Here is a 24,016-nt window from a genome sequence, read left to right on the forward strand (position 1 = left end):
GTGTCCCAGAAGGCAGGCAGGCAGGCAGCTGACCCGCAGGGAAGGTGGCTCTGTCAAATCATAGAACCGTAGAGTTGGAAGAGTCCAGAAGGGCCATCAAAGCCAACCCCCTGCCACACAGGAATATCCAACCGAAGCCCCCCTGACAGACGGCCATCCAGCCTCTACTCTACTGTGTGGTAACCAAGTTTATTGAAGGAACAGGGTGAGGAGGAGAAGCAAGGGAGCCGCAAGCTGAAGACCGGCCGGGTCAGTGCCTGTGCCTGGCGTGCTCTGGCCCCCCGCCTGGGAAAAGCCTGCTGTGACCTGGGCTGGATGGATGCCTCTGGCTAGGTCTTGGCCCCCCTGCTGTGCAGAAGGGCTGGGTGCTCTGAGGCCAGGGGTGAGTGTCAGAGTTCCCTGCAGGGAGGGCAGGGAGGTGTTTCTATGGAGGGAGGCAGGAGGAGAGTGTGTGTGGGGAGGGGAGGCAGTCACCCCCCCCCCCACTTGGCTTGGAGGCTGAAGCACCCGTGGGGCAATCATGCAGCCTACATGCACGGGAGGCTCCTAAGTGACGGGCTGATGCACACACCGGGCTGCCAGAGGGAGCAGGCCACGCAGGCCGAGGGCTTGAGGCGGGGGAAGGGGTCCCGTGCTCCTGGCAAGCAGAGGGGGCCAGAGGGGGGCTGTGCTGAGGGGCTCTGGGGGTGCAGTGGGTCTTGCAAGTCTGATCCTAGGGGGAGTCCAGGAAGTCCTCTTCCTCTCCGCAGCACAGAGAAAGGGGTCTGGGGCTCGCCGGTGGGGGGGCCATGCGCAGGGGAGCCACAGCCGCCCTGGCCTTGCTCTGGTGCTGCCGGCTGGATTGCTGTGGACAGGAGGAAGAGGGAGGGGTGGTCAGTGGGGGGCCTCTCCTGTCCCCATTAACCCTTCGTGGACCACAGGCTGCTCACAAGCGCTGGTGGCACTTGTGCGAGGGGCTGGCTGGGTGCAAGGGGGTAACGCCAGCTACGGCCCAAATACTTGACTTTTCAACTTAACAGAAAGGTGCGCCTGGCTGGCTGGGCATGCTACATTTCACAGGTGTGCTGGTCAGACCCTTCTTGACTCCCCAGACAGCCCTGGGTTCTTTGCTCCCCAGTGCAGAGCCTGTGCAGCCCGTGAGGATACCTTGAGCAGGTGATCTGTTTGTGTGTCTGCCCCCACCCTCAGTACCTGGCGGGGCAGGTGCCGTCCAGCCGTGCGCTGTGGCCTGCAGACCTGTGGCTTTCCCAGGCTGCTTCTCAGCACCCCGTACAGGTGACTCGTCACGCTCAGGGGGTTGTAGGTGGGCTCTACCTGCAGCCCCTCCAGGATGCTCTGGAAGAAAGGAGAGGTAGAGGGAGGGAGGGAGGAAGGGGCGGTCCTTGTCCAGCCCCAGACACTGTCATGCCCAGTCTCATCCTGCCAAGCCACAGGAGAAATGACCAGGGGCCAAATGCCACAGGCCTGTGTCTCATGGGCATCCTTGGGGCACGGGGCTGGATGTTGTGGGCGTTGGGGAGGGGGGGGCGAGTGTGACCCTGACGCTTCCTGCCACTTGCCTCCATTTGGCCGAGTGCTGCTTGAGGCGGCTCGTCAGGGAGGGGAGGGGCGGGGCAGGGCAGCAGGAGCTCTCGGACTGCAACGGACTGGAGCAGCAGCGAAGCGGAATTGGAGGGCAGGAGGACCTGGTAGGAGCTTGCTGATGGGCCGCAGCCAGGGCCGGTCTCCCAGGGCTCACTCCGGGCCAGAAGCGCCCATTCCCGTTCCTGAAAGAGCACGGAAATCACAAACCTGGGACACGCTGGGTGCTTAGCAGCCTCTCCTCTCTTCCTTGGCCTCTCCTTGTCTGCAAACTGCAGGTCAACACCTTCTGCACGCTCTCAGAGAGCCCTCGGGCAACCAACGCAAGAGCTGGAGCCCCGTGGTGCTGAGCCCCGTTTCCCAGGAAGCCACCTGGCCCTTGCCCAGGCCTGCCTGTCCTCAACCGGCAGAACGAAGAGCAGAGCATCAAGTTCCCTGGAACAGCTCTCAGCCCTGCCCCCCACCTGTCACGGGCCGCCCGGACTCACCTGCAGGCAGTGGCAGAGGGCCTGGAAGCTGTGCTGGTTGGCCTCCAGCTCATCCCAGTTCAGCTGCCAGCAACTCGTGGGCCGGATGATGAGAGGGAGCCCAAAGAGCAGCGATGCGCACAGCCCTTCCGCCTTCAGGGCCCTGCAGCGGGAGACGTCGCCATCAAGGGTGGCCCAGAGTCCCCCAGCGATTCTCTCCTGCTCTGAACAGGGGGCAGCAGCGGCAGGGCTTTGTGCTGACCAGGCAACCTGGCCGGCTGCCGTTCGCCTGCTTTGTCCTCGATGGGTGGAAGGGGCACATATCTTGGGATGTGGTCAGCTATTTCTCAAGGGGAATGGTGCCCGCAGCCTGGCTGGTGTGACAAGCACACCTGTCTGGCTGCTCCTGACGGCCCACCTCCGTGAGATGCCAGGCCTGGCAGAGTGCCGCAGTGCGGGGCTTGGCTCATGGGTGCCGCTGCCAGGACAGCACATTCCTCTCTGCCCCTTTCCTGGCCTCGGTGCCTGAGACGGCCTGTGCCGCCCTTTCCCCTGGCATCTGCCCCGTCTGAGCAATAGTGCTGTCTGCACAACGCGACTCCCACCGGAAGTCCTGTGTGCAGTTTTGGAAGCCTCACTTGAAAAGGGCGTGGCCAGCATGGAGCAGAGGCCGAGGAGCCCCAGGAGGGGAGGCTGACGGGGGTCTTGGGAATGCTGCTCAGTCTGGAGAAGGAAGGGCTAAGGTTGCCCTCTGGAAGCCCTTGGAAGGCAGGCAGTCAGAGGAGGGCAGCTGGCGGCAGAAGGCAGGACTCGCAATGGTGGGTATAAATGGCGGGTGGAAAGGAGGTGTCAGCGTTTTTAAATATGAGTAGAGAGGAGCTTCAGCAGTGGAATTGGCTGCCTGGGAAGACGGTGAGCTCCCTTCTCTGGCAGCCTGGAAGCAGCAGCTGGACAAACAGTTGTCAGGGATGCTTTAGGCAGATCCTGCACTGAGCAGGGGGCTGGACTAGACGGTCTTTACGGGCCCTTCCCATTCTGAGCCCCTGACAAAGAATGGCCACAGGCAATGTTGAGTTCTCACTGGCAAGCTAAGATCTTGGTGGGGTGAAGCAGAGGCTGGCTCACGCATGAAAGCAAGCAGCAAGATGACCACCTGCCTGGCCCAAGGGCTTCTCTGTGGGGTGGTGACAGGAACTGGGAGGGGGGGGGAGAGACACAACAGCCCCCAGAGCCTCAGCCGAGCAGACCAGCCTCTGCCTGCTTCCCTTCTCCCCAAGCCCTGTCTCAGCCGAGTACCTGACAATCCGGAGCCTGTGCGGTGCCCGGCTGTGGCCAGCTGTCCTCCAGAAGGGGCTGGTGGCATCGTCGGGGTTTTCCAGGCTGCTGCTGCAGGCCGTGGGGAGCAGCGAAGGGCTGAGGAGCCTCTCCTGGATGTCGCATTTCACACACGCTGGTGGGAGAGCGCATGCAGGGTGAGCAGAAGGAGAGAAGCCCAGGCGGGCCCCCTCTTGCCTTGCTGGGGGACGGTTCCTGGGCTTTGCGAGCGGCTTTGAGCAAGGGGCTGGAGAGGCAGCCTGTGAGCATTCTGGAGCCAGGGTGAGTAGTGGTTAGAGTGTCAGACAGAGATCCGGGAGACCAAGATTCAGATCCCTTCTTTGGAGGAATGCAGGACTAGCCTTGAGGATACTCTGGAAACTGCAGCTGGTCCAGAATGGAGCAGCCTTTTTAGCCCTGACTCCACCCAACGAGACCCAGGATGTGTGGGATACAGTTTCACAGAGCCTGCAAGATGGAGCTGTTTCAGCAGGCGTAAGGTCAAGCAACCACGGCCGTCCCCCTGGGCCTCCCCTCCCCTCCCCACCCCCCTTTCCTCTGTTTCCTTTACCATTTCATGTAGCTTATTTCCTGGGTGGAGCTGAATGAACTGAATGCCATCCATGGAAATGCAATGATTGCTGTAGTTTTAATTATTGTTGAGTTTTAATTGATAAATTGGAATTGTTTTTGAATCGTCAAGGAGGTCTGTTTGGAAATGTTGTAAACTGCCCAGAGCCAGGACAAGGAGGGGCAGCAGATCAACCCAACAAGTCAAGTCAAACCCCCGGCCCTCGAAGCATCCAGCTGTTCTCCACCAGGGCCAGGACTTCCTTAGGCTCTGGCCCCGGCCTGGGGGTCCTCCCCGGCAATCCAGATCATAAGAACATAAGAACATAAGAACTAGCCTGCTGGATCAGACCAGAGTCCATCTAGTCCAGCACTCTGCTACTCGCAGTGGCCCACCAGGTGCCTTTGGGAGCTCACATGCAGGAGGTGAAAGCAATGGCCTTCTGCTGCTGCTGCTCCCGAGCACCTGGTCTGCTAAGGCATTTGCAATCTCAGATCAAGGCGAATCAAGATTGGTAGCCATAGATCGACTTCTCCTCCATAAATCTGTCCAAGCCCTTTTTAAAGCTATCCAGGTTAGTGGCCATCACCACCTCCTGTGGCAGCATATTCCAAACACCAATCACACGTTGCGTGAAGAAGTGTTTCCTTTTATTAGTCCTAATTCTTCCCCCCAGCATTTTCAATGAATGCCCTCTGGTTCTAGTATTGTGAGAAAGAGAGAAAAATTTCTCTCTGTCAACATTTTCTACCCCATGCATAATTTTATAGACTTCAATCATATCCCCCCTCAGACGTCTTCTCTCCAAACTAAAGAGTCCCAAACGCTGAAGCCTCTCCTCATAAGGAAGGTGCTCCAGCCCCTCAATCATCCTCGTTGCCCTTCTCTGTACTTTTTTCTATCTCTTCAATATCCTTTTTGAGATGTGGCGACCAGAACTGAACACAGTACTCCAAGTGCGGTAGCACCACTGCTTTATATAAGGGCATGACAATCCTTGCAGTTTTATTATCAACTCCTTTCCTAATTATCCCCAGCATAGAGTTTGCCTTTTTCACAGCTGCCATGCATTGAGTGGACATTCCCATGGAACTATCAACTAAGACGCCTAAATCCCTTTCCTGGTCTGTGACTGATAGCACTGACCCCTGTAGCGTGTATGTGAAGTTTGGATTTTTTGCCCCTATGTGCATCACTTTACATTTTGCTACATTGAACTGCATTTGCCATTTCTGAGCCCACTCACCTAATTTATCAAGGTCCGCTTGGAGCTCTTCGCAATCCTTTGTGGTTCTCACCATCCTACATAATTTGGTATCATCTGCAAACTTGGCCACCACGCTACCTACCCCTACTTCCAGGTCATTTATGAATAGGTTAAAGAGCACTGGTCCCAATACGGATCCTTGGGGGACACCACTCCCTACATCTCTCCATTGTGAGAACTTCCCATTTATACCCACCCTTTGTTTCCTGTTCCTCAACCAGTTTTTAATCCATAGGAGGACTTCCCCTCTTATTCCTTCATTGCTGAGTTTTCTCAACAGTCTCTGGTGAGGAACTTTGTCAAAAGCCTTTTGGAAATCCAAGTAGACAATGTCCACTGGTTCCCCCTTATCCACATGCCTGTTTACACCCTCAAAGAACTCTAGTAAGTTTGTAAGAACATAAGAACATAAGAACAAGCCAGCTGGATCAGACCAGAGTCCATCTAGTCCAGCTCTCTGCTACTCGCAGTGGCCCACCAGGTGCCTTTGGGAGCTCACATGCAGGAGGTGAAAGCAATGGCCTTCTGCTGCTGCTGCTGCTGCTCCCGAGCACCTGGTCTGCTAAGGCATTTGCAATCTCAGATCAAAGAGGATCAAGATTGGTAGCCATAAATCGACTTCTCCTCCATAAATCTGTCCAAGCCCCTTTTAAAGCTATCCAGGTGAGTGGCCATCACCACCTCCTGTGGAATCCAGGCCCTGCAGGATTCTGTCCAGGTCTGCAGGCCCTGAAAGGCAGAGATCTTCCACTGGGCCTCCCGTCCAGCCAGCAGCAGCAGCAGCAGCAGCAGCACTGATATAATTACAGGCCTCCCCCCACCCCCTTCCTTACTTTCCTGACCTATTGCTAGGAGCGTGATGTGCTTGGGTTGGGTTGGGTGGGGCTGATGCTGCTGAGGTTCCTCCTCCTGAGTTGTTCAATATGTTACATCTATATGATGATGCCTGGGGTGTGTGTGTGAATTTAAACTGATGATATTTTATTGATGAATAGATGTATATTTTTGTATGGCATTTTATATTGCAAGCCATCCTGAGCCCGTCTTTGGACAGGAAATAAATTCAATAACACAAAATAAATGAAAATAAATGAATAACCTTGTGTTGGTCCCCCACTCTCAGACTCAACTACCTCACAGGGTTGTTGTGAGTGAAATGGGGAAGAGGTGAGTGTGGCAAGACATTCCAGAACCACGGCAAGGTGGCCCAGTGCCACCGAGGACACTCTGGGAGGTGGGAACTGAGATTAAGACCCATCCGAGATGGCAGAACCGGGCAATGGCTGGCAGTCACGGTGGTGGTAAAAGGGGCAGCGGGCAACCTGGACCCCTGGGGAGAGGTTTGCCTTCATTCTGGCCACATTCTGGAAAATGGGCTGCTCAGGACAAGATGGGCCTTTCCTCTGACCCAGGAAGGCACTTTGCACACGGTGTTGCTTGGAGGGGGGGGGGTGAGTATGCTTATGTTGGCCTCGTCACAGGGGCTGACCAGGGGTCCCTGCAACCGCAGCTCCCATAAAGACTGGGATGGCTGCCCTTGTGGGTACTCGGCTAGCTCTGTCCCCCTCCCCCACCGTTAGAGAGCTCAAAGATGTGAGAAAGGCAACTCACCTGAGCTGGCCCCTGCTGCGCAAGCAGGTAAGAGGAGGTTCAGGTGCTCTTGATCTGTGCTGTAGTCATGTAGCCAAGCTTTGAAAAAAGTTTCCAAGGCCACGAGATCGTTCTCTACGGCCTGGAGGTCAATGGCGGTGCCTGGGTGGAGCGTGGAGTTCTCTGCAAGGGAAGAGAGGCACGTGCGCAGTGAGAAGCCAGGCAGGGCCAGGCAGGAACCAGCGTTATGGTCGGGGGAAGCAAATTAACACAGCTGCAAAACAACAGCTGCTTTCTCCAAACTCTGTCCAGTCCTGTGTGATGTTGTGGTTAACAGCAGGTGGACTGTAATCTGGAGAACCAGGCTGGATTCTCCACTCCTCCACATGACACCGCTGGGTGACCTTGGGCCAGTCACGGTTCTCTCTGAACTCTTTCAGCCCCACCTGCCTCACAAGGTATCTGTTCTGGCAAGAAGAAAAGAAAGGTTTGTAAGCTGTTTGGAGACCCCTCATGGGTAGAAATCCAGACTCTTCTTCTTCTTCACTCGGCCATATTGGCCACACATCTCCATGCTACCAACACATCAAGCCTGGACTCATGTCATGTGCTGCTAGGTTTCTGCCCTTGAAGTCAGCTAAAAATCTCCAGGTGGGACAGAACGATGCCGCCCGCTAGGAGGAGGTCTTTGAGGCTCTCATCTTCATGGAGCCTCCTCTTTTGCTGTCAAGTCACAGCTGACTTCTGGTGACTCCCGGGGGCTTTCCAAGGCAGAGATGTTGGGAGGTGGTTTGCCATTGCCTGCCTCCACGCCATGCCCTGGGATGCCCTGGAGGTCTCCTCTCCAAATTCTAGCCTGGGTCAGGGCTGTGAGTGTGTGACTGACCTGAGGTCACCCTGTGAGTTTCCAAGACACACGTGGGATCCAGACCTGGACTTCCCAGGTCCTGGTCCGACACCTTAATCGCTGCACCCCACTGGCCTCGAACCTACATATTTGCAGGATCGCCTCTCCCTGCAGGCTCCTCCCCTGAGGCCTCCCTCCATGTTTTTTTTGTGGCTACAACATTTCCAGATATTTTACGTCTCTGGTTTCACTGCCTCATACTGGATGGCCCCCAAAATCTGAAAAGGCACCTTGTGTTTCACGGACATTTTTGTCCTAAGCAGACTTGAAAAACAATTCCCCGTGGGGCCACCCAGGTGCGATGTCCCACCTCTCTACATCTGTGTCTGAAGCCTGCTCTGCTTCCAAGGCACTCGGCACATTCCATCTTCGTAACAGTTCAGAACAGAAAGAGAGCAAGTCCCCAAATCACCAGTGAACTGTGCAGGCATCTGAACGAGACTGCAGCCCCGGCTGCCCCACAAAGGGCAGGCCTCGCAGCAGGCCTCGCTCTCTGATCCAGGGCTAATGACACGAGAGTGAGTAGAAGAACCCTTCCCCCTGCCACGGCCCTACGTGTTCATTGGGTGACCACTTTCCCCTGGTCAATCTCCCTAGAAAATGAAGCCGCGAGAGACCCTCCAGGAAGCAGAGCCAGGGAGGTCAGCTGGAGCCAGTCAGCATCAGAAGAGGGTTTCTGCAGCTGGCCGAGGAAATGGGCCACTGAGAACAAGGGACATGCCGGACACGCAGAAACAAAGGAATGCCAGAGGAGGCCGAGGAGCTTCTGGCCACGAAGAAAAGAATCACCACCTGGCTCAGTTCCAGCAGCTCAGAAAAAGTCATCATCATCATTTGAAACCACAGTTGCCAGACCTGCAGCCGGTGCTGGCCTTCGTATGTCTGGGGTTCTTCCCATGAACCTGGAATGCTGTAATGTGTTTCCGTGCAATACGACCCTTTGTAACTGATAGGTGGAGGTTTTACCAGTATTGTAGATGGTTCAAGTGCTGCCCAAGGTTTTTTTGGTACAGCACCCAGTGTGCCAGTAATCACTGTGAACGGAACTACTGGTTTGTGGCACAAGCTTTCACTTTCCATTTTCAGATCTTGATGTTCTGTCATCTTTTCTAGCTCTTTTTCTTCAGCCCTCCAGTACCCGGGTAATGCTGCTGCTGCTGCTGCTGCTGCTGCTGTTAAATCAATGTGTAACCTGCACTTTCCTAACCATTGTTAAGGTACAGTTCCCACCCCACCCACCCACAGGGACAAACCAGCCACGAAAGGACAGTGGGAGTGATTGAATGGAGAGCTCCATCCAGCAGGTGGCAGCAGAAAACCACATTAGTTCTGCCAACACTCCCTTTTCAGGTGCAAAAACACTCAAGATCCTCCTCTGGATAGGGGCTCTTCCTGCCTCCAGCAGACGCGTGCGCAGCATCTGCATATGGCACATCAGGGCACAGGGAAGGTTCTGAAACGCGAGGCATGAGCCGGCCGCCTCGGTCGAGTGCGCAAGAGGCTGACGTAGCCGTGAAACTGCCTTACACAGAACCAACCATCAGTCCACCAACGTCCGTCCACAGAGCCGGGCAGCAGTTCTGCAGGGTCTCAGGCCAAGGTCTTCTGCCTCCTGGACTGCCGGACCCTTTAGCCAGCCTGGGGCCTTCTGCCAGCCAGGCACAGGCTCTGCCACCAACACGGCCCCTTCAGGCGTCCGGATTCTGGTGCTGGGGGGCCTTTTGTTCCCTGGGGGGCCCCAGCACCGGCTCTGAGAGGGGGCAGCCGCTCATTCTGGAGGCCTGACACCTATTTCCAACACTCACCGCTGCAGCTGACTTCCTCTCTGGCACGGCTGAGCCCCTCTGCGCCCGATGGGCCTGGCAACGAATCCCTGCCAATTACGACCACCTGCAGCTGGTGTAGACTGGCCAGGTCGCTGCCCCGTAGCCCCGCCTCCAGTTGCTTGACCATCTCTGCGCCAACTTGGCCAGTCAGGACTGTGATCTGGAAGAGCAAGCGCACTGCAGTGACCCACGGAGAGCCACCCGCCCGTCCTCTCTGCCCGCCTGGCAGCTTCCATCCAGCCAGTCCCAGCCAGGAAGGCCAGTGATTCCCACTCATGTCTGGCAGAGGGGCAGGCCTGATCAGAGGAGGTGAATTCCTTCTGCAAACACCGGAACAGGGAGCCTCAGCTAGCAGGTTCTGGCATCCCAGACGCAGGTAGTAAAGACTCTTCAAATGGCACAGTAAGAATTATGCCAGTGGGATGTAATGGTTCAAATACTGGAATGTCCTGTGTGCGAATCCCTGCTCAACCACTCAACAAAGAGGTGAGATGGGGCTGGTCACCGTCCTCCAGCTGCCTCGCCAGGAGCAGGAAGCAACACACTGAAGTGCACTCCCTACAACTCCCACTGCTTCCTGCCCCCTATGAGCCCCTTGCAAGAATGGACTCCTCTGGGCAGGGCAGTCTCCAGAGCTCCTTCCCTAAACTGTCCCCCATCACAGGCTGGTATGCAGGTGCCCGTCCCTGGCTCCTGCTCCTGCTCCTGCTCCTGCTCCTCCTCAGAGGCTACACTGGAAGGCACGGTCATGCTGGATTCTGGGCTGAAAGCAGCCGGCTGAATGCTGGGTCATCTTTCCCACCCACTGTTTCATCTCTCCATGAAATGGATGTTTGTTGCACCTGGCAGCCCTTGAAGGGCAATGGGCTTCAAAGGGCCAAGCGAGATGAGACTTCAACAGTGCGGCAAACAACCGTTTCATCTTGGAAAAAGGGTGGGTGGTGGGTGGGGAGAAAGCAAGCGCCCCTCCTCTGCCCACACCACGATCCCAAGCCAAACTGAACCACTGCAGATTTTCAAACGACCCCCCCCCCCCCCCGCCCCCCATCTGCTTGGCTGAGCCAGCTCCTGGAACCTGACTCATTAGAAGCATCTCATACAGCTGGACCTTTTTTGTTTTATGCAGAAGCCCTCTTTAAGGGGGGGCAAGGCGAGGGTGTGTGTCTGGGACATGTTCCCTGCCCTTTAGAGTGCCCAGCTCAGGCTTCTCCTGCATGGTGGGAGGTGGGAATCTCCAGCCACAAGGAATGGAAGAAACCCCCACATTCCGTGGAAGCTGCCACGTGCATCCTGAGCACGGCCAGTGGCCCTCGTGGGGCTTTCTCCCTGGAGGTGACTCTGAGAAGACCTTTCAGGTGGCTCCTGCAGGGCAGCTTCACTTGCGGCCGGAATCGAGGGAGGGTGGGAGCTACACACCACTTGCCAAAGGGGGGGTGTCTTCTCTCTGCCCAAAGGCTTTGGGCCGCCAACCCCACCCATCTGCGTGTGCGCTCGCCTGCTCTCAGCCCCTCTCACCTCCACGGAAAAGCTGCCGAGGGAGGAGGCGCTGGTGGTGCTCCGCCCGGAGAGCTGCTTGAACTGCTGCAGCCCATCCTTCACGGCCTGGGTGACCGCCTCCCCTCTGGGCTGGCACGCCCCTTCCGTGGGCAAGGCCCGGAGCTCCAGGAGGCTTCTCTGTAGCTGGGCAAAGCCCCCTCTCACCGGCTGCAACAGGAGAAGAAGGAAGCCCCCTAAGCGGCAGAGGCAGAGAGCCAAGAGAGGATGGCCCCAGGATCTCCTCCAGGCCCCCCTGGCTTCTCTGCCTCCCAGGAGGGTCAGCGCACCTGCTGGGCAATACTGCTGCAGACCCACCTTTTCCACCTGGGCTGTGTACCCAGGCCACCGCACCGGGACGCCAGGAACTGTGCCCTGCTCACAGGCAGCGCGCCAAACCACAGGCAGGGCAGGCATGCTGAGACCAGCTGTGCCCAGTTCTCCAGAGCCACGATGGAGGCCTCTACAGCCAGCCAGGGCAGGGCAGCCAATGCAGGAGGAGAGGCCAAGTCTAGGCCTGCTTCGTTGGCCAAGAGGAGGCTGAAGCTGGTGCCAAGAAAGCAGAGCAGGAGGTGCCTGACTCGGAGTCACGCTTGGTGGCTCTTTCACACGCGACACAGCCTGGACTGCCCGAGAGACCTGCGCGGGGACCACTGTGTGGCTGGGGACTGGCAACTCAGAAAACATGCAGCAGCCGCATGACGGCTCACCAGCACATGGCCCCTCCCTTTCGGACCCCAACAGATGAGCCTACGCACCTCGTGTGGGCCCCAAAGAATGGTGAACTGCGGCTGCCAGCCGTGAGAACCTGCCTCAATCACCCGGCCTTCTGCTACGTTAACCGCAGGGACAAGTCCCAACAGATAGGCCCTGCCCGTTCTAAACCACAGCGCTGATTCCCACATACGGAACGCTTTCCCATCAAGGCGGCGCCTCAGCTGCTTCAGGCCCTGTTTGCTGGCTGCATTGAGCTTTGCCTGCCTGTTCTGAGGCTCCACCTCCAGCCCACTAGCTGGCCAGCAGTGGGCAGGGCTGGGCCAACGTTCACCCCCCTTAGTGGGTTGATAGGGTTATTTTATCCAATTACTTCCATGTTCTAGTGCACAAGGAGCCGTGTGACGTAGTGGTTAAGTGCTTGCACTGCCACTCACATGGTCAGGAGTTTGAGCCCCCTGTGGGTCAGATATGCTGGCAGCTGGCTCATGGTCAACTCAGCCATCCATCCATCCATCCCTTGGTCGGTAAATGAGTACCTAGCTCATAGCTAGGGGGTAAAGAATAGCCGAGGAAAGCAATGGCAAACTACCCCACAAAAATGGCTTGCCTTTGAAATCACTGTTTGCAGTGGTCCCGCGGGGTCGGACACGACTGAAGGGGAAACTTTACCTCTAGTGCACACTTGGTTTTATTCTGCACAGGAGATACTCAAGGCACACGCCAGGATTGCACAATTTCTCAAAGATACAGAATCAAAGACCCATAGAGTTGGGAGAGACCCCAAGGACCATCTATTCAAGTCCAACCCCCTGCCAAGACACTCCTGACAGATGGCACTCTGTTTAAAAATGTGCAAAGGAGGAAACTCCACCAAACTCCGAGGTAGAGAATTCCACTGTCAAACAGCCCTTACCATCAAGAATTCCCCCCTAATGTTTAGGTGGAATCTCTTTTCCTGCAACTTGAATCCATTCCTCCTTGTCCTAGTCTCTGGAGCAGCAGAAAACAAGCTTGCTTGCTTCCTAGACTGTCATGTCGCTCTTTAGCCTTCTCTTCTCCATACCCAGCTCTCTAGTATGTTCCTCATAGGACATGGATTCCAGACCTTTTACCTCCTCTGAACCCATTCAAGTTTGTCAATATCCTTCTTGAATTGTGCTACCCAGATGAACACAGTGTTCCAGGTGAGGTCTGACCAGTGCGGAATAAAGAGGTACTATTGTGTCCCTCTATCTAGAACTATATTCCTATTGATGCAGCCCAGAATTGCATTGGCTGCCTTGGCTGCCGCATCACATTGTTGACTCATGCTCAGTTTGTGATCTACTAAGACTCCCAGATCCCTTTCACTTGTACTGTTGTCAAGTCAGGTGTCTCGTATCCTATATCTGTGCCTTTCAATTTTTCTGCCCAAATGTGGTATCTTACACTGATCTCTGTAGAAATTAATTTGGTTAATTTTGGCCCAGCTCTCTAATCTGTCCAGATCATTTTGAATCCTGCCCCTCTCCTCCAGGGTATTAGCTACCTTTGCTAATTTGGTATAATCTGGAAATTTGATTAACATGCCCTCTATTTCATTATCCAAGTCATTGATAAAAATATTGAACAGCACTGGGCCCAGGACAGAACCCTGTGACACCCCACTAGTCACTTCTCCCCAAGATGAAGCCATTGGTGCGTACCCTTTGCATTTAGACAACCAGTTACAAATCCATCTAACAGTAGCATTGTCTAGCGGCCCATTTTACTAGATTGCTTGCAAGAATATCGTGGGGCACCTTGTCAGAGGTCTTACTAAAATCAAGGTATGCTACATCCACAGCATTCCCTTCGTCTCTTGGCATTCTACATAAAAAAGAAGAGATCAGCCCCAAGAAGAGTAGCCAGCATATCCAAGGGAAGGCTGATTGGAGCTTGGTCCTCCGCCCAAGACCTATGTCAAATGTTCTGGAAGGAACTATGCTTCCTCTCCTTTGGAAAAAGAGACGCAAGCCAACTCAGGGCTCCTGAGAGGGGGGCAGGGACGCCACTTGACAAGTGAACCACCTCCACAGTCCTGGTGGGAATAGGTTTGGCTTTACTCACCAGAGGCCTCCTCTGCACCCCCAAATCTGGGCTCACTCACCACAAAAGGCAGCAGGCACTCAGGCTGGCTCTGGGCCACATAGATGCTGAGTAGCGGGATGCGGGGTGGGCCTGCTAGGCTGCCAGCCAGGGCGAGGACGTTTTCCAGGGCTTTGCAGATCTGGTGGCAGGTGTGGGTCCAGTGAGGAGCACAAATGTCTACCACGAGGATCCTCAAGGGCTGCTGAGAATGAGCGGCAGGGATTTTGCCAGGGGGTTCCCCTCGTCTTCCAGAGTTCATGGTGAGACTGGAGTTTGGCTTCCCTGTGAAGGGGCAAGCACAGAACTAGAATGAACATCTCTCTCTCTCTCTCTCTCTCTCTCTCTCTCTCTCTCTCTCTCTCACACACACACACACACACACACACACACACACACACACACACACACACACACACACACACACACACACACACACACACACACACACACCCCTTTTACTGTGGCAAGAGGCCTGAAGAAGTTACCCCGGACTTACAGGGGTTAGAGTCATGAGCATGCATGCACACGTACGTAGCTGCCTGGCTATTTTCTCTCTCTCTCTCTCTCTCTCTCTCTCTCTCTCACACACACACACACACACACACACACACACACACACACACACACACACACACACACACACACACCTCCTACTTTATACATGTTCAACTAGCTTACTGTGGTAGAGGAACTGCAAAGTGTCGTCCTGGCTCACTTCAGACTCTCTCCCTTGAAAAAATCAGAGGGCAGAGTAAATTTTGGGGCCATGCTCAGGAGAATGGAACTGTCACGGCAAGGTTTGGGAAGACTGCTGGTCCTGAGAATAAAGGTTAAAGGACATGAAGGGCTTTGCATGTTTGGGTTTTCTGTATTTTTAAGTACTCTATTTTGTTTTATTTTGTTTATATTGTAAGTTGCCAGGAAGGAAGGAAGGAAGGAAGGAAGGAAGGAAGGAAGGAAGGAAGGAAGGAAGGAAGGAAGGAAGGAAGGAAGGAAGGAAGGAAGGAAGGAAGGAAGGAAGGAAGGAAGGGATTCAAATAATTTAACAACTGGCTGTTAACAAGCACCATTTTAACAACCGGTTCTGCTGAAGTGGGTGCAAACCTGCTGAATCCCACCCCTGACCATGCCCCTCAATATTTCAGCCTTCTCAGCCAGCATTACAAGGATTCAGTTTCCGATTGTTCTCACATTTAGAACAAAACACTAGGCAGCCACTCAAAACCTCTGCTCAGTTACCAGGGGATTTGGACAGGGAGATATAGAGCTGAGAAGCTTTGGATTGTACAGAAAAAGGACTTCCTTGTAGTACCAACAGAGAGCTTGGAATTATTCTCAAAACAGCACTATTTTTTACTGATGAGTTTTTGCGAGGAACAGCCAAAGATGATGAGGCTGCACGTGTGGGTGTGACTAAAGGGACTCTTGTTTCAAACAGAAATGCAGCATTTCGGCTGAAAGTCCCCACGGATGAAACTGGGTCTGGTCTAAAACGGCAGAGTCTTTATGCCAATTGAAAGTCCTGTGATCATATAAAAGATTCCATATAAATCATTAGAATTGTTGTTGGTCTTAATCCTGGTGACACAAGGAAACATCAATGCTGAGAAATGGACCATGCAATTACATCATAGAGTCAAAAAGTTGGAAGGAGCCTAAAGGCCGCCCGGTCCATGCAGAATGACCTCAGCATCCCTGCCAAATAATAATCCATTCCAACCTCCACTTAAACACCTCCAAGACGGGAGGACTCACTGCATCCCCAGGCAACGGATTCCACCCCTGAACTGCCCTCGTTATTAAAAACCGTAATAGTCAAATGAATTTCTGAACAGCATAAATCAGAAAGCCAGAAAGACCATGTCAAGAGTCAGTGGTCTTCTTTTGCTCCAGAATGCCGCGGCTACAAGACCCAGAGAAGCCTCCTGAGGAACAGGCGGTCCCTGCCGCAGAACTGCCAGATAGTGAGAAATGGTGGTGCCAGAACATGGTCAGTGAGGAGGAGTCTAAGACTGGTCAGAAAATGGGATCTTTTCAAAATGGAATCTGGATGAGCATGGATCAAGGGCAGCTTGCTAAACTGAACACTCATGTTCCAGTGCAGTCTACCTCAGACCAGAAGCTGATGGCAAATGACAGGGGATGGCCACAACGGCCCCATTTATGAACCTTCAAGGAATCAAGTTGCCTTTTAGTGATGATAAAATCCTGAATTAGATTAAAGAGATCTAGTGAGATCATTTTTATGTTCTTAATGATGGCTTAAAATCAGGGGAACTACAGAGGGCAGGTCTTGAATTCTTTGATGCTGCTTCTGCCTCTGCAGTTCTACAAAAGAAAAGGAGGACTCACAAGTGGGGAAATGTTGCAAAATTGGCCTTCAGGAGACACAGACCCCATTTCTGCAGGTAAAAGAGGATTAGTAACAGTGGCTTGATCACCTTCCAGGGGTGCCTCCCTCAGCCGCAAGAGGCAGCCCTTTTATCTCACAAAGAAAGGGATGAGTCCAGGAAGTTCTAGCAGAATATGCCCATTTCTGAAATGGACAATTGGGATCCAGATGAGTAAAGGAATGAAGGTGTCTGATACCAGGTCAGACTATCCTCCACCTACATTACAGCCCAACAAAGCCAGGTCAGCCTTCCAGGGGCCCTCTGAGTGACAGGAGGGGATAAAGGCAGAGAGGCAGCAAAGACATCCAGGCGACTTCAGGGCCAGAACAGCGACCTGGACCTTGATTGCAACCCAGGTTAGACTACTGAAATGCACTCTGCATGGGGCTGCCTTTGAAAACTGTCCAGAAACTTCAGCTGGTACAAAATAAGCCAGCCAGGCTGCTAGCAGTGGTGGGTGATGGGGACTACATCAGCCCCATGCTGCCCGTCCTGTCCTGGCTGCCCGCCCTTCTGTTTCCTCATACAGTTCACATTGCTGGTTCTTCCTTCTAAGGCAATAGCTTGGGGCTAGGATGCTTGAAGGACTCATACTGTTCAGCCTGCCAGTTTAAGATCCCCCTCACAAGCCTTGCTACCTATTCCCTGGCCTCCTTCAGTCGTGGCACCCCATCGACAGATTGCCCTTCACCCGGAGCATCCCCTGTTCTCCTCGAGACGTCAGGGCAAGGGCAGGCTGGCCATCTACTTCACGGCGGGTCACTGCCTTGCAGGGTGTGGCTGGCAAGCCTGGCATGGCAGCTCCCACATTTGCCCTGTGTTATTCTAGTCACTATGGAGCTCAGACCTGGCTGCCCTCAACTTTTTCCTGAGTTGGTCAGGCACAGGAGTGATCACATCTGGCTTTACCCTGTGCTGGCCCTGGCACAATGCCTCCAGAGAGCAGGGACATGGCAGTGCCCAGCCATACCCGACTGACCTGGGCATGGTGTGGCTGGCGAGGGGGAGCCATACTTCCGTGCTCCACCTTGTTAGCTACAGTGTGCATGGGCCAGAGAGAAGCATGAGCACAGAGGGTGGGTGCGGTGGAGAGAAGCAGGGCGGCCTCCCATAAGGGCAGGGAGCATGGTGCCCTGTAGGCCTCCCAGGCAAATCTTTCATTTTTAGCCAGGTTTTTCATTAAGGGGAAGGTCCTTTTGAATTATTTTAGATTATATTAGTAGTTGTACGCTGCCCAGATCCCTCCGGGGGTGGGCGGCATAAAAGTTGAAGAAATAAATAAGTAAAATAAATAAATTGTTTCGCGGCCTGCGCCCAGTCTGAAAACTCTGCTATTCAGCTGCCGCCTTCTTTTTTGCTGTGTTTTATTTTTTAACTGTTTTATCATGTAATACTATACAAGGTACTTCCTGAGGTCCTCTGGAGAGCCACCAAAGGGACGTCATGAATGAATGAATGGATACTGCAGCTCATCTCTGGCGGTTCTCTGCCTGAAGTTCGGAGGCCTCCAGCCCCCACTCTGCTTTCCTTACCTGTGTACCTGGTCGTGCTCCAAATCCACCCCACCTGTCACAGGAAAGGCAGGTGAGATACGAGAACGGAACGTCCTGGGAGACAAAAGAGAGGCCCTGGTGAGAGACGCAGGGCCAGGAAAGGCACCCCCTCTTCCTCGCTCACCCTCTCCCCCACCACGGCCCACAGGAGGGGTTTGGGGTGGGCCTCCCTCTGGAAGTGGCTGTGGGAGAATTCGGGTGGAGCAAGACCCCGCGGCTCCCCAGCCCCTCCCTCCCAGGCCTCCCCCCACCCCGAGAGGGGCTTGCCTAGGCAGCGCTGCACCAAGGGCCAGCGGCCCTGCGACTCGGCCGGCGTGGCACCAGCGGAGGGAGGGAGGGAGAGAGGGAGACCCCCCCCACACGCTAGCTTTGCCCTCCTGGCAGGCATGGAGGCTGGGGGTGTGTGTGCCTAGGGGTCTCTCACACCTTCTGCTGCTCCTCAGAGGAGCTGGGCCCAGTAGGCCCCAACCACCGGGCCGGCTGAAGGGCTGGGCCTGCTCCTCCTGCCGCCTGGAGCAGAAGGAGGCCCAGCGGAGGAGGGCGGAGGGGGCTGCCGAGGGCCTGCGGGTGGCCTCGGGGGCTTCACGTGCAGAGGGCGTGGCCGGGAGGCAGGCGGGAGCTGAGGCCTAGTGATGCCCCCCCCCGCCTTAGCCTGACCCACCTTGCCGGAGGAGGGAGAGTGAGGGCCAGCCCTGGAAGGCTGTGGGGCCTAGCCCGGTGGACAGGCCCCAGTGGGAGGCAGGGAGGGGAGCCGGCAGGCCTGCTGCACAGGGACAGGCCTCGGCCCTTGTTGCCCCCACGGACGACAGCTCAGCCCCTCTGCCTGGCGCTGCAGGGGACACGCGGCCTTCGCCCCAGTGGGGCACAGCAAGGGCTGGCTGAGGCAAGGAGCAGGGCCCGGACTCCTGCCGGGAGGAGGGCGGCCATCAGGCGACACCCCTTCCCCAGGAGCAAGCTCCACTGAGTCCCCCCCTCTTCCCAGGCACCACCTCCACGTTTCCCTGGAGTTTCCTGACCCAGAGCCAGCTCCCCACACCTTCTGGGCCCTGCAGGACCCACCCCGTCCTCATGCAGGAGGGTGCAAGCCCTCCCGTGTCATGGCTTCCAGGTGGGGGAATGTTGTCCCTGACGGGTGGCACGAGTCAAGCAACCTACAAGAACAACATCAGGACGTTGCCCGCCTGGCACAGTTTCTCTGACGGCCTATAACCCATCACTCACACATCCCTCCATCCCTCGGTCTTGCAGGCCACCCATCCCCAAATGGGTTTGTTTCTTCCGAAAAAGATGCTAGATGCAGAATGACACCTGGCTTCCCCTTTCAGCTGTATATCAAACTCCAGGGGGCCGTGGCCACTCCCCCCTAAGGACCCCACTCCTTCCACCCCACTAACCAGGTCATCACAGTTGGTTAGGGTCAGATCTAAGACAGCTGATCCCCTTGTTGCTTTTCCACCTTCTGGACCAGGCAATTGTCTGCAAAGGAAGTGGGGAATTTGTTGGACTTTATAGTCTTGGCAGAGTTTGACTTCCAGCAAATATCCGGATTACTGAAATCTCCCATTACTACTACAAGGTTTGCTCACCAAACCCCACTCCTTCCGCTCTCCAGAGAAAGCACCAGCTGCCGGCTGCCTCTAATCCGCCTGTCTTTAATCAGTCTTTGATCTACATCCCCTTCCCTTCTAGACAACAAGGGCGCTGTTCAAAATGTCATCCGCTATCCCATGTGGCAACATCAGCCCTGCCTTGTCCTTTCCAGCTGTGGACACGTTTTGTGAATAAAAATTCATGCTGAGAAAGAAGTTGTACCAAGGCCAGCTCAGATGGAAAGGAGAAACACCGTGAAAGCCATCGGCAGCCTCCATGCAAACTGGAAGTCCGATGAAACGGGGCTCTTCTGGCAACCGTCCTGGACACCACGGGGGTGGGGGGTGGGGATCCAAATGTGCTTCACAGAGGAGCTCATTTCCCAGTCCTTTGGGTTGGTGGATCCTTGCCAGTCTGATTTCAGGTCCGGTTTTAGGACTGGAAAAGCCCAGCCCAGCCCTGCTGCAAGACCCGAATGGCAGCAGTGGACCCCGTTGGTTCTGGTGGACTTCTCAGCAGCTTCGGTGAGCCTCAAGTCATGGCACCCCTCTGGGAAACTGCCCACATTGGGACTGGGAGGCCCCACCATTCTGTGGTGCTTCCATCTGACATCTGAAGGTGGGTTTTAGACTATTGGCTGATGAATCAGCAACAGCTTTTCCTGACCAGAACAGATCTGGCCACTCTGGTAACATCTAGATTACTACCATGCACTCTACATGGGGCTGCCATTGCACATCACTCCCATTTGGGTCCATCTACGCTGGCTCCCAGTGTGCTTTCAGGCCCAGTTCAATTGGCTGGTTTTGACCTTTCGAGCTCTATTTGGCTTGGTCTGCCCACTTCCTTCTGATACTACCTGACCAGTCCCCCCCTGCCCCCGTCCTCTTCAAGTCCTTCAGGTGCCTGTACCGTCTCAGGCTAGACAGAAAGCAACCGTGGAAAGGGCCTTCTTGGGCATAGCTCCAGGAGTACGAGTCTCCCCCTCCACCTGTCCCTTTATCCCACTGTCTGCCACCAAAGGATGGAGATTTTTGGCATTTCCTCATAACTCACTCTCCATTCATGTGTCGGAGTTCATGTGTTTTGTGTGTGTGTACACACCCACACCCACACACTGAAGCCTGTTTTAATGTTCATTGCCTGTGGAACCTTACAGTGGGTGTGAAAAGTGTTTGAATGAATAATAATCCTGATCCCACCAATGGAAAGCCCCCCACTAACCCTCTGATGGGGGTGGCGAACACACAAGGCCTCTTGAAGTGACTTCATTGTACAGGGAGGGTAACGTTGGTCAGGTGAACAGGAGAGAGGCTGTGGTTCAGTGGCAAAGCCTCCGGTTGCACGGAGAAGATTTCAGGTTCGATCCCTGGCAAGAACCAAGTGGCAGATAATGTCAAAGGCCTCCACCTGAGACCTGGAGAGGTGCCCAGAAGATCAATGGACTGGTTCTGTGTAGGTGGATTCATGTATTCACACATTCACCACCAAAGCTACAACCAGTATTTAGAGCTGCATTCAAGAATGAATGGGAAAGCAATGCAGGTAGACCTGGATAGGTGGTGACAAGTCATCCCAGAAGGTAGACCTGGGCAGCAAACAGACAGGGTGAAGTGACAGAACTTCTGGAAACTTGCTAAAAGCAGACTCACACAAGGGCCTCATCTAGCACAGGAATGCCGCTAATTTCTCACTTGACCTTCAAAAATTGGCTTGAATTTTCTCCAGGGGGGCATAGGAGGAATAATAATAATAATAATAATAATAATAATAATAATAATAATAATAATAATAATAATAATAATAAAAGACCAACTGCTCATAGATAAAATGATCCTTGAGAATTGCAAAAGAAGGAAAACCAACTTGCATGTAGCTTGGATTGATTACAGGAAAGCATTCGACTCACTGCCACACAGTTGGATACTTCATTGCCTGGAGATAATTGGAGTCAGTGAAAACATCAAGAAATTGGTCAAGAATGCAATGCACACTTGAAAAACAGAATTAATAATCAATGGAGCAGGAATAGGGAAAGTCAACATCCGAAGGGGAATATTCCAAGGAGACTCCTTGTCCCCACTACTCTTCATCATGGCTATGATTCCGCTCTCTATAATTCTGAAGAAAACAGGTCAAGGATATCAGACAGCAAGAAACTCACCAAAAATTTCACACCTTCTATACATGGATGACCTAAAGCTCTATAGAAAATCAAAAGCAGAGATTGAGTCACTACTGAACACAGTGAGAGTCTTTAGCACTGACATTGCAATGGATTTTGGACTTGACAAGTGTGCAACTTTGGAACTCAGTAAAGGTAAACTTGCAACATGCGAGGGTGTGAATATGCCAAATGCCATAGAAATAAAGAGCCCACCAGTGAATGAAAGCTACAAATACTTGGGAATACTGCAAGCAGAGAACATCAAGCATGCAGAAGTCAAAGGCGCAATTAGGAAGGAATATCTTAGAAGGGTAAGAAAAATTTTGAAATCAAAGTTAAATGGAGGGAATACAATAAAGGCAATTAATACTTGGGTGGTGCCTGTAGTACGCTACACTGCTGGCATAATTAACTGGACACAAGCCGAATTGGACATCCTGGACAGAAAAACAAGGAAAATTATGACCATCAATCGAGCACTGCATCCAAGAAGTGATGTAGACAGACTCTACCTAGCAAGGTCAGAAGGAGGAAGAGGACTGCTCCACGTCAAGCAATCAGTAGAGGAAGAGAAAAGAGGCCTGACAGAATACATCCAAGAAAGTCAAGAGCCAGCATTGAAAGAAGTCCACAAGGCTGAGATGCTGAAAGCCAAAGAATCAAAAGAGTATAGAGTCCAACAGTTTAAAACACGAAAGGAGCAGTGGCTAAACAAGCCACTCCATGGGCAGTACTTTAAGAACATTGAAGAGAAGGTTGACAGCAAGAAAACATGGGAGTGGCTCAGAAGGGGAACTCTAAAGAAGGAAACTGAAGGCCTGATTTTTGCTGCCCAGGAGCAAGCATTACGGACAAATGCAATAAAGACACGAATTGAAAAGTCCTACAATGACCCAAAGTGCCGTCTCTGCAAAGAGGGTGATGAAACCGTGGAGCACATCATCTGCTGTTGTAAGAAAATAGCCCAAACTGACTATCTCAAACGTCACAATAGGCTAGCAGCAATGGTGCACTGGAACCTTTGCAAAAAGTACGGCCTGCCCTGTAGCAAGACCTGGTACGAGCACAAGCCAGAGAAGACCACAGAAAATGAAGAAGCAAAAATACTCTGGGACTTTAGAATACAGACAGACAGACACCTGGCACACAACACCCCAGACATAACAGTGGTAGAGAAAAAACATGTTTGGATCATAGATGTTGCTGTGCCAGTTGACAGCAGGATAGAGGACAAAGAGCTGGAAAAGATCACAAAATACAAGGACCTACAAAGTGAAGTCGAACGATTGTGGCAAAAAAGAACAACAGTAATCCCACTAGTAGTCGGTGCTCTAGGAGGAATCCCAAGAAATCTTGAAAAACATCTGGAAAGCCTAAACTTGGACAGAACATCAGTCCACCTGCTGCAGAAAGCAGCACTTCTAGGAACTGCACATATTCTACGCAAATACCTCTAATATCCTAGGTCCTTGGGAAGGACTCGATATTCAGAGATGAATTCCAGACACTTGTGCTGTGTTGTTATGTGTATAATAATAATAATACTAATAATACTACTACTACTACTACTAATAATAATAATAATTTGGATTTATATTCCCCCTTTCTCTCCTGCAGGAGACTCAAAGGGGCTTACAATCTCCTTGCCCTTCCCCCCTCACAACAAACACCCTGTGCGGTGGGTGGGGCTGATGAGGATGAAGGAGAGAAGCCCAGAAATGATCCATATACAAGCTGTGGGATTATTTGGGCTTTAAATAGCTTAAGGGCTGCCGGTGCGATTCCACCTCAACATCAGGAACACCTTTCTGGCTGTCAGGGCTGTTGTTCGCCAGTGGAACGCGCTGCCTCGGAGTGCGGTGGAGTCTCCCCCTTGGAGGAGGAGGAGGGGGGGGGGTTAAACAGAGGCTGGGCGGCCATCTGCCAGGCTCCTGTGGGGCAGGGGTTGGCCTTGATGGCCCTGGGGGTCTCTTCCGGCTCTGTGATTTCACCTCCCGCCCCGACGGCTCGGCCCCGAAGAAGATGCCCAAGGAACCCCCGGTTCCTCCTCCGCGCGCCCAGGAGGGGGGGCTGCCCTTGCCCAGCGCGCGCCCAGGCGCGTTCCCGGCGCTGAGCGCGAGGGGCGGGGCGAGTCGGCTACCGCCCCCGCCGCTCACCTGCCCGCGAGCAGCCATTGGTCGGGCGGCGCCACCTGCCAGGCGGAGGCGAGGCCAGGCTGGGCGGCGTCTCCAGGGGCGCACCTGGCCGACCCATCGGCCGCGCCGCTCTCCCCGTGACGCCGCCGCCCGCCCGGGATGGAGCCCCTGCCGCTGGTCCTGCTGGTCCTGCTGCCGGGGCTGGTGGGCTCCCTGGCGCCGCCCGCCGCCCGCATCTCGCGCCCCTTCGCCGGTAAGCGGGTGCGGGGGGGGGGCGCCTGGGGGTTCAGCCGGCG

General features: G+C 54.1%; 2 protein-coding genes across 3 annotated transcripts in view; one reads left to right on the forward strand and one right to left on the reverse strand.

Moving 5' to 3' along the window:
• Positions 1-591: 591 nt before the first annotated feature.
• On the reverse strand, positions 592-23,869 carry LOC125440173 (meiosis 1 associated protein). 2 transcript variants are annotated; one of them, XM_048509841.1, is made up of 12 exons: positions 23,742-23,869; positions 17,808-17,882; positions 14,561-14,611; positions 13,902-14,164; positions 11,039-11,227; positions 9,503-9,683; positions 6,812-6,973; positions 3,345-3,498; positions 2,070-2,211; positions 1,560-1,766; positions 1,192-1,335; positions 592-844 (listed from the first exon to the last, which is right to left on the reverse strand). In XM_048509841.1, exons 4-12 carry the CDS (start codon positions 14,139-14,141, stop codon positions 713-715), a joined length of 1,551 nt encoding a protein of 516 aa, XP_048365798.1. In that variant the 5' UTR covers positions 14,142-14,164; positions 14,561-14,611; positions 17,808-17,882; positions 23,742-23,869; the 3' UTR covers positions 592-712. The 2 variants fall into 2 exon arrangements, with proteins under 2 accessions (XP_048365798.1, XP_048365799.1); XM_048509842.1 differs by lacking the exons at positions 17,808-17,882; positions 23,742-23,869 and having other exon boundaries at positions 14,561-14,619.
• SEMA4F (ssemaphorin 4F) overlaps positions 23,834-24,016 on the forward strand; it is a 29,019-nt gene continuing 28,836 nt past the window's right edge. Inside the window, exon 1 of the mRNA XM_048509838.1 lies at positions 23,834-23,973. Within this exon, the coding sequence (XP_048365795.1) occupies positions 23,880-23,973 (94 nt within the window). The 5' untranslated portion in view covers positions 23,834-23,879. The remainder of the gene's footprint in view (positions 23,974-24,016) is intronic.

This window comes from Sphaerodactylus townsendi, linkage group LG10, assembly GCF_021028975.2.
Source record: "Sphaerodactylus townsendi isolate TG3544 linkage group LG10, MPM_Stown_v2.3, whole genome shotgun sequence".
Lineage (NCBI taxonomy): Eukaryota > Metazoa > Chordata > Lepidosauria > Squamata > Sphaerodactylidae > Sphaerodactylus > Sphaerodactylus townsendi.

What these genes read in the sequence shown, in the direction of transcription:
- LOC125440173 (XM_048509841.1), bottom strand. Translation starts at nt 14,141, where the DNA reads ATGAACTCTGGAAGACGAGGGGAACCCCCTGGCAAAATCCCTGCCGCT. An exon ending in AGTGCCTGCTGCCTTTTGTG is followed by an intron (nt 11,228 to 13,901) that starts GTGAGTGAGCCC and finishes CTCCTGTTGCAG; the next exon opens with CCGGTGAGAGGGGGCTTTGC. An exon ending in CACAGGCTCCGGATTGTCAG is followed by an intron (nt 2,212 to 3,344) that starts GTACTCGGCTGA and finishes CTCCCGCTGCAG; the next exon opens with GGCCCTGAAGGCGGAAGGGC.